The sequence below is a fragment of the Anolis carolinensis genome, chromosome 1 (genome assembly GCF_035594765.1).
Source record: "Anolis carolinensis isolate JA03-04 chromosome 1, rAnoCar3.1.pri, whole genome shotgun sequence".
Classification (NCBI taxonomy): domain Eukaryota; kingdom Metazoa; phylum Chordata; class Lepidosauria; order Squamata; family Dactyloidae; genus Anolis; species Anolis carolinensis.
This window is the reverse complement of record NC_085841.1, coordinates 326,071,467-326,084,829: the sequence shown is the minus strand read 5'-3', so window position 1 is coordinate 326,084,829 and position 13,363 is coordinate 326,071,467. Positions and strand designations below refer to the sequence as shown.

The 13,363-nt window shown below is 39.6% G+C and overlaps 1 protein-coding gene across 5 annotated transcripts in view; it reads right to left on the bottom strand.

The window, feature by feature from the left end:
* Positions 1–13,363, bottom strand: part of prorp (protein only RNase P catalytic subunit) — a 71,708-nt gene that overhangs the window by 41,181 nt on the left and 17,164 nt on the right. For all 5 annotated transcript variants that reach the window (XM_008103383.2, XM_062968265.1, XM_062968267.1 and 2 more), the window contains one exon: positions 2,052–2,159. In XM_008103383.2, coding sequence (XP_008101590.1) covers positions 2,052–2,159 — 108 coding nt within the window. The remainder of the gene's footprint in view (positions 1–2,051; positions 2,160–13,363) is intronic.

Here is a 13,363-nt window from a genome sequence, read left to right as displayed (position 1 = left end):
TATTCTGGGCCGTGAGTGTGGAGTCAGAGGTCAAAATCTGGTTGTACATACTGCCATGGGCTATGTGTGCTCAGATGTCAGTTCAGATTCAGGGAAAGGGGGTGTTACATTGACATCTAGGCTCCTTCCACACAGCTGTAAAAAATCCCACATTACCTGCTTTGAACTGGGTTATATGGCAGTGTGAACTCAAATAAGCCAGTTCAAAGCAGATATTGTGGATTATCATCCTTGACATTCAGGGTTATATGGCTGCGTGGAAGGGCCCCTGGATTAGTTAGGATTATTCCAAATAACCACATAAATTGTCTTTGTCATCTCTTCTGCTTATCACAATTCAGGCTCCAGCTCCAGTTAGACTAGCTCAAGAAACTGAATTTAGGGATCATGAGCTGAAAAATATACTCTCCAATACTATGATGAGATATGAACATTGATCAAACCAGTCTGGCCCTGCTCAATGCTTTCGGGTTGTCAATAATCTGTGAAAGTTATGTGAACTACTTATTTACCAGAACAACCATATTTAACATCTGGAATACAAGATGTAAATAACAAAACACTTCCTTGTAATTACACATTGAAGAACAATTTGTACACTTTTTCTTTTACTTTATACATGTTCTGTTCTGAACTATGTTCCAGGTAGCTCTTATAATGTCTTTTTTTCTTTGAACACACTTAGAATTTTCCTTTCACTTCTATAGTCTTCTCAACTTTTACTGACATTTGTTAAACAATTTTAGAGTTTAAAATAATACTACTTTTGCCATAAAAAGCAGTATGACACTGTGTCATGTTTTCCTTCTCTGGATTGTAAAGAGAGACTTTCTTTATGGAATTGAAAGATATTTTCACCATATACATTTGAGCTCAAAAAGTCAAATAGCTGGATGCTCAGAGATAACATATATTGTGAGATGCTATACTTATTTATTTACTTTTATTTATTTACTTCATTTCTATCCCGCCTTTCTCTACCCCAAAGGGGACTCAAAGCGGCTTACAAACATTAAAATACATCTCGACAAAATCAACAATCTAAAACATGAGCAATTAAAACACATATCAATCAATTAAACAGATTAAAACCAAATAAAATACCGAGTCATGATCTCTTAATTTATGGTTTACAGCTGCAAATTGTAAAGAATTTATGATGCATGTACAACATTTTCTTATTTATTTCAAACAGCACACAACTTCTGTTCAGTTTGCTGTTGCTATATTCAGTGAAATAATTCTGCAAAAAATTATCATGAGATGAGGGCCTTTGTGAGAGAGGACTTTCTCTGCTGTGGCACCTCATTTGTGGGACACTCTCTAACTGCAAACCCAATTGGTGCCAGCACTGCTACAGTTTAGGTGCCAAATAAAAGCACTGCTGTTAATGTAAGAGTTTGAGGCCTGGCTGGTTTTATAAAAATCCTCTCATGCACTTGATTTTAATCAATTTTAAACTAGTTTAACCCTTTTTAATCTGTCTTTTAGTTTGTTAATACTTTAATGTGTCTTATTGTTGTCGTGTGCCCTCAACACATGGTAACCTCAGAACAAACTTATTACAGGGTGTTTTTGGCAAGATTTGTTTAGAAGAGATTTGCTATTGCTTTCCTCTGAGGCTGAGAAAGTGTGACATGCTCAAGGTCAGTCAGTAGGTTTCATGGCTGATCATCATTCAAACCATAGTCGCTGAAATCATAGTCCAATACTCAAATCATTACACCACAGTTCCACATGTATACTATGATAATGATAATAATAATAATAACTTAAAGACATAGAACAACAGCAAACATGAGAATGTTGAACATTTTGAACCAATTTTACATTTTTATAAATAGTGTGGCTTGTGGACCCACTGATGCTGCCCCCTAAAACATGATAATAGCACATAAGCAAGTCCCCTATATTAAATATAGGAAAATGGTTTAATTTCAGATAGAACCAGCTATAATGTCACATCACTTAAACAAGAAACTATATGTAGACACTTTAAACGCAAACACAACACAACACATAATTTCTAAAAATGGGACAACAGCACTTACGGTTTGAGATGGATTGTTTTTATGGCAAACTCTCGCAACGTTGAGGCCATCAATCACGATATCAAAAGGGGGACGTTGATTTACAAATCTTTGAAACACTTCAAGTTCCTAACATAAATTACAAATAGAAAGAGACTGAGAAAAGCAACAAGTGAAACAGATCAAGTTCATCATACTCAGCTATGTTTATTCTCTCCAGATTCTATGATCACTTTGTGTAAGAACAAAAATAGACACTGGGCACAGAACTCAGCTTTCCCAGTTAGCGAACGTTCACTGTCATTTTAAAGACAACTTTCTAGATAGCAAATATACTTTAAAGCTTATAGAATAAAGTCTCAAAAAACAATGTTCAAGCACACCTGTAGTCTGTAAAATCACTTAATGCTGTCCAACTGACACAAGTATGACGAAAATATTTGGAGAAAAATCTAAAAAAGCAAATCCTGTTTTTGCCATGTGTCATGCAATGCCCTGATGGATAGGCAGACTTTCTTGGAGCCTCCTGCCAATTATTCACAATTTTATATAAGGGATGGCATTTTACTACATCATTGTATATAGTGGGACTTGAGCATCCATGGATTCTGGTATTTGCAACGGTTCTGGAACCAAACCCATGCAGATACCACTTGCCTGTTGTATGTGTCCTACACATTTATTTTTATAGTTCCATATTAATGAGATTAAATGGTGTGATTTATTTTCCATTGACTTCAGAGCCTCCCTGCTTTGCTATCCATGCTGTTTCACTCTTTACAGTGGAGGGGAACAGAAGTAACAATGGAACATGTGGCACTTATATATTCTTCCTCTGTGTGTTCCATTGGCATTATTACACATGTACAGGACTAAACTCTTTTGAATAACTATTCTTAAATGAAAAGGCAGTATTAAATGAGAACCATGTTTAAATATAAAGGAGGGCAAGCACACTTGATTTTGCCATATAGGAACAGGGAAACAGAGTGTGACATGTTGTCATTAAAACCAACATAACCAAAAAGGAATCCTAGTAAAATTATTAACATACCATAGGATACCAAGAAAGGTTAACACAGGAGAGCAAGAAAAAAAATTTCAGGTGCTTTATCACTCTTTACAGTAAGGTCATTATTCGCAGCTCTTCAACAAATAAAACTCTCTCATTCCTATCAATACTTGATACTCTTCACGCCAACATTTGACATTAGTCATCATAATTAGTCACTATCCCCATGTTACATTTCGAAACTGACATTCTGAATCCAATTCTTAGTTACTTTGTCAAGTACCTGACAGAAATATTCTGGGAACTCCCTACTATTTTGTTGCACAAAATGCATAGCAGAGGTTACATCAGGTGTGTTTCCTGAAATGAACCATGTTTATTCACACGTATATAACCAAAACCTCCTAATTATCCCTGACATTTTTGTAGCATGAAAGAAAAACAGAACTGACTGCAAATACTTAGTCTTTGGGCAACCTGCTGTGACCTGTTTCCAAGAACATACCTAGATATAAATCCTGCATGAACACCACAAACATAGCAACAGGTCTTTCCAGCAGACAATAGTTACTGCTACTGCAAACATATTCATCAGAGAGTATCTAGTCAGGGACTCCCTAACAGCCCACCCAAAACTGTCTGCTTTTGTTCTAGTTATAACTATGAAGAAATTCTCCCTTAAATTCCTTCTTATTCTACAGTCAGAATTACAGTTAGAGTAAGAAGGGACCCAAGGGACAGAGTACTTAGAATACATGTGGTCCCATATTTTATTGGAATTGAATATAAATTTGGAATTTTGAGAGTATGATGTGGACACGTACACAAAATGGCTCCTAAGTGTCTACAGTGTAAGCATTGTGACAAAACCAAATGAATATGGTCACCATAAGTCAACACGTGACTTGAAGACACATACACACACAACAGTAAAATGTCTAACTGACACAATGAAACTTTGTGTTCTTACTTTCTCATCCACCCAGACCTTCTCCTCTCCTCTAACACACAAAGCCGCTCACTGATCCAAATTTTTGCTCTACTCAGTCTCCTTCTACCTTCCCTCTTACTAGATAACAGGGCCTTCTCTCCCTCTCACCCAACTTTTTGAAGACACCTGATTAGGGAATACTGCCTTTTTTTGATGGCAGTGCAGATTATAGATAGATTTAAACGACCTAAAATAAAGTAACCATTAAAAAAATCTTCAAGGTATATCTAAATGTCATGGTCCTGGAGCTATGATAGAGACAAGGAACTAAAGAGACAATCCTGTTTATAATAACAAAGAATGCTTCTTCAGTCCCATGAAGCCTGAATGTATTCCCTGAAAAATAGGTGAATATGAAGCCTGCTGTCTCAATTTGAAGTACGGTATATCAGTTTTCCAATGATTAGGGGTCTTTTTAATTAAAAGAATTAGGCTAGAGAGGTAATCTAGCAACAACAAAAGAGATGCGCAAAAGACTTATTGTATTCAGGATTAGAATAATATACCATTTAAAATTACCCTCAAATTTGTTAATATAATACTGTCTAATTTATTTTCTCGTTTGTTTTCTAGCTAACAATGGACCTATTGTATAAACTCATGTATAGGTCAAGGATAGTTTTGGGGGCAAAATTATGGATTTTGGTATGACTCATGTTGGGTCATTCTGCAGAAAGAGGAAAGCATCAACACCACCTGCTGCCTCTGGCCCCCACCATTTCCCCACCCAGACATTCAAAAAGTCCAGAAGTAATGCCACAGCACTGAGAAAAGAGGGGATCAATACAGTAGAGTCTCACTTATTCAAGTTAAACGGGCCGGCAGAAGCTTGGATAAGCGAATATCTTGGATAATAAGGAGGGATTAAGAAAAAAGCCTATTAAACATCAAATTAGGTTATGGTTTTACAAATTAAGCCCCAAAACATCATGTTTTACAACAAATTTGACAGAAAAAGCAGTTCAATATGCAGTAATGTTATGTTGTAATTACTGTATTTATGAATTTAGCACCAAAATATCACAATATATTGAAAACATTGACTACAAAAATGGCTTGGATAATCCAGAGGCTTGGATAAGCGAGGCTTGGATAAGTGAGACTCTACTGTACTTTGTTTATGTTTTCCCAGGATGGACAAAGATTTTGCTTTAAAGTACAGGATAGTTCCTTTTTTTTATAAGAACCATGGATAAGTCAACCCAGGTTTTTTGGGTTAATTTCTGTACTAAAATTTCTAGATTTATACATCTATATATATAAAAGAGTGATGGCATCACGGCGATGGACAAAACAACAAATCTACAGCCCCCCCAAACTCGAAAATTGGCAACGCAATCCATCATCCCCGCCTCCAGTAAGATACAACAAATTTACACATAAAATACTATCACAACACCAAAAAATGCCAAAACTAAGTACGCATGCGCAAAAACACCATGCTTCAAACCTTTATGGCGCACGCGTGGCTCCAGTAAGATTTATATGACAAACACAATCACAGGGCCACAAACGGCCAAAAACTGCAACAGGCGATGTGCGCCTGCGCGCACCCCCCCCCCATCCCTTCCCGCGCGCGCACACACACACCTCGCCTCAGAGCTGAAGGAAGGAAGGCAGGAAGGCCGATTCCTTGCTGGGCGCGGGATGGAGGAGGCCGCGCTGGGAGGCGTGCGGGCCTCACGTCGCTCTCTGCCCTCTCCCCCTCAATGTCCTCCCCCCTCAGGGCCCATGGAGGGCCCCGGTTGCCGTTCAGGCCCCCTCCTCCCGCCCCTCTCCCCTCCCCCCAATGCGAGGAAGGCCCCGCGGAGCCCCCCCCGCCTCACCCTCTCTCCTCCTCCCTTCTCGGTTCTTCTCGGAGGTCTTCAAGCTCTTCAAGGTGAGGGGGGAAGAGGAGGGCACGGCCCTCGAGCAGGCCTGGACCTCCCCTCGAGTTGTTTGGGGCGCCAACCCCCGCCCTTCCCGGCCTCAGGGCCCGCCCTTTTCCCCCTCACCCGGTTAAACGGCTGATGGGGAAAAGGAAAGAGCCCCAGGCCAGGAAGGGTGGAAGTTGGCGCCCAAAACAAGTCAAGGGAAGGCCCAAGTTGGCCCAGGCTGAGCTTCCCCCTTTTCTGTTGTTATTGTTGTTGTTGTTGTTCTCACCCACAAATTACAACCCCTCCAATGCCTCAGAAGCCCCCCTTTTTCCCCTCTCAAACCCTATCGCCCTCACCTTTCCCTTCCCTGTAATAATTATTAATATAATAACTGATCATCAGTTAAGAATGTAATAATCACCAATAATAATACTAATTTATTATTAGTATAATACTGATAATCATTCGAGAACACCAAAGGATTCCCCCCTTCACACAGGAAACCACCCACACTTTGAACCTACAAGGCCATTCCGTACTCATCACTCTCTCATCTCAGCACAGTAAATAAACAACAACAGTCTGAAAACACACAAATTCCATCCAGGAAACAATCAGGACCACCTAGCACCTCCCAACAAAGCATTCCCCCCCTCTAACACACGGAACCACCCAAGCTTTGAAACTACAAGGCCATTCCGTACTCTGGGGCCAATTTGCAATATATTAATATATATAATAATACAATACATATATAATACAATACATTGTATATACATATAATACTGCTAATAATATTATAATACACTACAATATAATACTAATAACAAAACAAAACAATATATATATATATATATATATTACTACTAATATTGTGAAATAGTCGTATATGTTATAGCGTAATATCCTATCATATGTCTTTAATGTAATAAATGAATAAATAATACTGTATAATTTTTGTTGATGGTCACAACAAAAATAAAACCCAATGTAGATTGACCAACATCACTAAAAAAAAGCCACAGCAACGCGTGGCCGGGCACAGCTAGTGAGTATATAAAGTATGTGTTTTGATTAAGGAAGGAGGTAACTCTAAAATAGGTGGATTTTTGATTTTCAAAAAGTTCAGATTGACTCTTGTTTGTTTCTACACCATAGCAGCCCTTGGGAGAGTCCAAGATACAACTGGAAAGCATCTCAGTATCTGATAAAGTCAAGCAGTCTCTTCACATTATCCAACATAAGAGTATAACTAGATGTTTATATTTTGTTTACCATCTTGCCCATTGAGGACTTGGCCTAATAAAGATACTGACCAAATACTTTTGATTTAATTACAGCCAACATAGTTATCTCTCTTTTTTTACAAATCTGGGATTGCTATTAAAATGTTACAAGGGTCAGTTAGTTTTACAGGACTCTTTTTTAGGCTGGATGCTATGCTAAATGTCAAGAGGGGGAGGCCCTCCTCTCGCTCCCACCACCTTCGCAGTTGCGGCTGGTGGGGACGAGAGAGAGGGCCTTCTCCGCTGTGGCCCCCCGCCTCTGGAACTCACTCCCGAGGGAGATTAGACAGGCCCCCACCCTCCTTGCCTTTCGAAAAAGCCTTAAAACCTGGCTTTTCCAGAGGGCCTTCGACGACTAATTTTTGGGGGTTGATTTGTCTGCCCATTTAATTTAATTAGAGAGTGTTCTGCCATGATTATTGATATCTTGCTGAATACTTCTGCCACGAAGCTACAGAAGCCTTCTATTTCGGCCTAGAACTGTTTTATCTCCTTGTTTTTAACATGTGATGTATGTATTGATTGTATGACTGCTTTTCATGTTTGATTTTACAATGTGTAATTTGTCACTGTTTTGATTATTGTTGTGAGCCGCCCCAAGTCCCCTCGGGGAGATGGGGCGGGATATAAGAATAAATTTATTATTATTATTATTAAGAGGGAATGACTGGGTAAATGATAGCCAGCGTAGACTATATTATGCATTCAGAAAAATATTTATTTTTTAAAATGACTAATGAAATCATGTAAGGGTATATTGTGTGGGAAAGACATTCTCATATTACCAGTTGGGACTCCCCCTCCCCAAATTATGTATGTTTGATTGTTTACAGACATCAGAAATTTCCACCACTTTCTATGAGCTATTTCCTATACTCCTACAAGTTGAAATCATTTGAGTGGGTTCTACTCCAAGTTCTTTAGAAAAGGAAAAGTATTTTTCATGAAAGCCTGTGCTAAAATAAATTGATTAGGCTTAAAGATGCCATAAGATTCTTTTTTCCTTATGTTTTTAAAAACTGGTCAGCATTAAAAAAACTAGAGCTGTTCTGGTTGTTATATCTTTACTGTGGAAATCTACAGACTTGCATTTTGTGTTAAACACAGGATGATTTGTTTATTTGAGAGGGCTTCAGTGAATTGACCAACTTTTATAATTCTGTCATTATTTCACTTAAACTTTAAAATCTGCTTTATTTTTTAAATAAATAAAAAATTAAATGTTTTATTGGCTTCAGTACTTAATAATTGTTTTAGTTTAATTGGAAACACCATATGTGTACCTGTTTATATGTATTATTATTGCTAAACATAGTATTAGATTACATACAAGATTACTATCATCTGCAACATGCCCTTGAGGGCCCTTTTAAAATTGAATAAATAAATCCTGATACATTTGTTTGATGTCTTGGGACGCTTTGCCAACACTCCAAATAGCCTTTATTGAAAGACCAAAAGGAAGCCAACCCTAGATCAATATGGAATAAAAGGAACATGAAGAATATAGTGAGGAAGAGTAAGAAGGAATCAAAATGAGTAGGTGACAATAAATAAACTGGATTAAGAAGATATGCAAGAAGACGACAGAGGTCGCCCATATTCATCTACTAGTTGCCAGAGATTCACTAATGAACTGAGCCAGAACAGAACAACTGAATCAGGAAAATTATTGAATATTATATGACCTGGTAAACATTTTAACTCAATTTGCAAAACAACATTGAAAAACAATTTGTCCCAGTTGCTGGATAGGATCAATACAACATCAAGTTTGCAGATAACACGAAATTGGGAGGTATAGTTAATACTTCAGAAGGCAGAATCAGAATTCAAAACAACCTTAACAGATTAAAACAACGAAATGAATTTTAACAAGGAGAAATGTAGGATAGGATACAAGATTTAGGCAGAAAAAATGAAATGCACAGATACAGGATGGGCAACACTTGGATCAACAACAGTGAATGTGAAAGGGATCTTTGAATCTTAGTGGACCACAGGTTAAACATTAGCCAACAATGTGATGTAGCAGTTAAAAAGCCAATGTGATTTTGTGCTGCATCAAAAGGAATAGTGTCTAGACTCTAGATCAGTGGTCCCCAAACTAAGGCCTTCCAAGGTCATTTACCTGGCCCCCACCCACATTTATAATATAATATTTTATATACCCATGTTAATAATATAATATATTGTATATACATATTGTTATGGTTGAGCCTCATGGCTCTACTACTGGGAGACGTGGGCGTAAGACTCCTCGAGAGTCAGATACTCTCGAGGAGCGAGAAAGGAAGCGGCTGCGAGATATCTTTGCAGAACCATCTGACGAGGATTCTTTTGAGGGGTTTACTGAGAGAATGGAGGAAGAGATGGTTAGCTCGGAAGAGGATGACATGGAATGGACTCGTGTAAGGGAGGATTTGGGTGCCACTGGCAATGATAGTATGGAAGGCGATTGGGGACCTTCAGGATTAGACCCGTGGACAAGCTGGAGGGATGGGACGGGATCCACAGCTGGGGATGCTGTGGGGCGTAGTCAAAGGTGTTCCAGTTCTGATGAGGAAAGTGATGAGGAAACGCCCGGGCTAAGGAGAACAGCTGATAGCGATGAGGACTTGTAACTGGCATAAAATGGGGTTTGGGAGCAATAGCAAATTGCGTTGGGCAAAGTAATCTGGACGAACGCTTGGGATCTGTGTGGGAAGTTTTCCTGAAGACAGGTGTGATTCGTTTGCTGACTACGTAAGTTATCCTGGACATTGGGCTCAGACGGCGGGAGGAATTGTGTGGGGTTTTGTTGTGCAACCTCTGCTTAATCTTAATAGCTTTGACCTTCCGTCGTCTTCTTGACGGACGCCATCTGCTTACTCTGGACTTACGGACTGAACTGACTACGGCCTCGGATTCTCCTACCTGTGTCTATCGTTGGAACTGGTGAACTACAAACGTCTGCATCTGCCTTACGACCTTCGGAACGGATTGGGACTTCGCTGACTGCTTCTGCCCTCGTCTGCTGTGTTTGTATCGGGAAATTGCCTGCTGTGTGGAGGAGTAACCTCTAAGTTACTCAAACATAGCTCTTGGCAGCAGAGAAGCATCTGCTGCCAATTAGTTGCATTCCTTTGAACTTTTTGTTCACCAGCTTCTGTTTGTTTATTCCCAGGCTGAAGCAAGCTGTTTTGATTTAACCCGGATTAAACTCCGGTTTAATCCGGTTTATCTTTTGAACGTTTTTCTTGTCTCTTTTTACTTTTAAGGCCAGTGTTTGCCTAGCCCTTGTCTTTTACGGGCATTTTTGGTTCTGTAACTCCAATAAACTTTGTTATCTTTTATCTTGTGGCGTTCTGTCTTTGACACATATGATATTGATATTATCATTTTATACAATATAATACGAATAATAATACCATATAATATTAATTATATGTTATATATTACATATAATATTACAGTACAGTGGTATAGTTCAATATAGTAATATATAATGCTAATATTGTGCTATGCTAATAATAAAATATACTGTATGTACATACAGCTGCTCTGAGTTCCCTTCAGGGTGAGAAGGGTGGGATATAAATGTAGCAAATGTAGTAAATGAATAAATAAATAATTTTGGACTTCAGCTCGCCCAAAGTCTGAAATGACTTGAAGACACACAACAACAATCCTAATTAACCTGACTATCTCATTGGCCAGAAGCAGGCCCACACTTCCTATTGAAATCCTGATAGCTTTATGTTGGTTAAAATGGTTTTCATTTTTAAATATTGTATTGTTCTTTCATTGTTATTGTTGTTGTTTTGCACTACAAATAAGATATATGCCGTGTGCATAGGAATTTGGGTTTTTTTTCCCCAAATGATAATTCGGCCCCTCACAGTCTGAAGGATTGTGGACAGGCCCTCTGCTTTAAAGGTTTGAGGACCCCTGCTCTAGATCAGTGGTTCCCAAACTGATTTGGCCTACCGCCCACTTTCCAGAAAAAATATGACTCAGCGCCCCCTAGAAAGGGGGTGGGCGTGGCTTAGAGGGGTGGGCGTGGCTCCTGCTCAAGAGGGCAGGGCTCAGCCTCTCCCCTAGTCCAAGATGCAGGGCTGGGAGTGGGAGGTGGGCGGGGCCAGGACTGGGATGGGCAGAGTTACGAACTCTGAGGCTGGGCTGAGCTATCCCTGTCCTGGACACAGGGGGCGGGGCTAGAGGAGGGGGAGGGGGCTCTTCCCAAGTGCCTGACGGGGCTGAACCTCTATACCCCGCCCCCGTGTTCTCACCAACGCCTCAGGGGAGGTATACAGAGGCTCAGCCCTGTCTCGCGCTCTTGGGGAGAGGCAACACCCACTCCTCTAGCTCCACCCCATGTCCTAACAGGCGCCTCAGGGGCTCAGCCCTGTCTCCAGCACTTGGGCCCCTCCCCTGGTCCTGCCCCATCTCCTAATAGGTGCCATCACCACCCCGCTGGACCACTGCAGCGCCCACCAGGGGGCAGTAGCGCCCACTTTGGGAATCACTGCTCTAGATCAAGGGAAGTAATGGTGAGCCTCTATTCTGCTCTGGTCAGACCTCACCTGGAATACTGTGTCCAATTTTGTGGACCACAATTCGAGATATTGACAAGCTGGAACATGTACAGAGGAGGGCGACTAAAATGATAAAAGAGCTGTAGACCATGCTTAAAGAGCGACTTAAAGATTGAGGGGAGACATGTTAGCCATGTATAAATATTTGAAAGGGTGTCATAAGGAAGAGAGAGCAGGCTTGTTTTCTGCTGACCTGGAAACTAGGACTCGGAGCAGTGGGTTCCACCTGAACATTAGGAAGAACTTCCTGACTGTAAGTGCTGTTCAGCAGTAGAACTCTCTGCCTTGGAATGTGGAGGAAGCTCCTTCCTTGGAAGCTTTTAAACAGAAGCTGGATGGCCATCTGTTGGGGCTACTTTGATTGTGCTTTTCCTGCATGGCAGGGGGTTGGACTAGATGGCCCATGTGGTCTCTTCCAACTTTATGACTATATTATCTTTTTTCTAACAGTGTCTAATCAGGTGTGGTTACCAATAGATTTGAGAATTAAAAGGTTAGCATAAACCCTTATATGCGGAGGTTGTTTCCAAAAGGTGCCAGAACCAAAAAGAAAAAATGAAAAATGAGTTAAAGGTGCAGCACATTGTTGGCTAGGAATAGAATATTATGTATAGATCTAATGTATCTAATGTATCATATCACTTCAGTACAGGGCTTGGAAAATTGCATTTTATAGCAAAATAATGCATATCCTTAGGATGCTTTTTTTTCATTTCCCGTCAAATTTGTTCAGATGGATTTGGCACTTTTAGGAAACAAGCTCCACAAATATTTTTCTGTGAAAGTAGTATGAATGAGAAAAGAAAGATCTGACATATCTAGGAAGAAGGAGATTAATTTTTGTATAAGATTTTTAAATAGTATTTGGGAAAAATGAGCAATTAAATTGGGTTGAAACTTTTTTTTTAAAAGGTTTGATTTTGAAAATGGAATGCTGAGAAGAGGAAGGAAACAGAACAGAATCATAATGGCTCATTAAGTTGTTAGCACACTCCTTTGCCTAACAAACAAATCAGTGGAAGATGATTGTTAACCAACATTACATTCAAATTAATATGAAAAAGTCAAATGACAAGTGGAGTGCATTACTGTCCTTAATGTGCACTGTTAGAAGCAGCGAGCAGAGAACACAAGACTAGATATGTCAATAGAGATTATTAGTATTGCCGAAGGCTTTAACAGCCAGAATCACTGTGTGATGTTCTAGCAGCATTTTCTCCTAGTTTTAGGTTGATAAACAGTTGGAGACAGTTTTTCAATCAAGCTCTGCTTAGCAGGAGAGAATGCAAAGTAGCAATGTTTCGTATCCTACTGTTTCATCACGATTCTCTCACACCAGAAGCGACTTGCAGTATATTCTCAATTCGATTCTGACACAATTTTAAAAATCACAAATAAAGGTGGGGGGCATTGATGGGGGCAGGGCCTCTAGAAATGTATATTCAGATCTGTATATGACAAACTGTTGACTTATGCTGGGTGTATATATTTTATTTGTTCAGTTAATATCCTGCTTTTCTGCCAAGATTGGATTACAATCTTGCAACTGAATTGCCTTACAGCTCATATATACAGTAGAGTCTCACTTATCCAAGCTAAACGGGCCGGCAG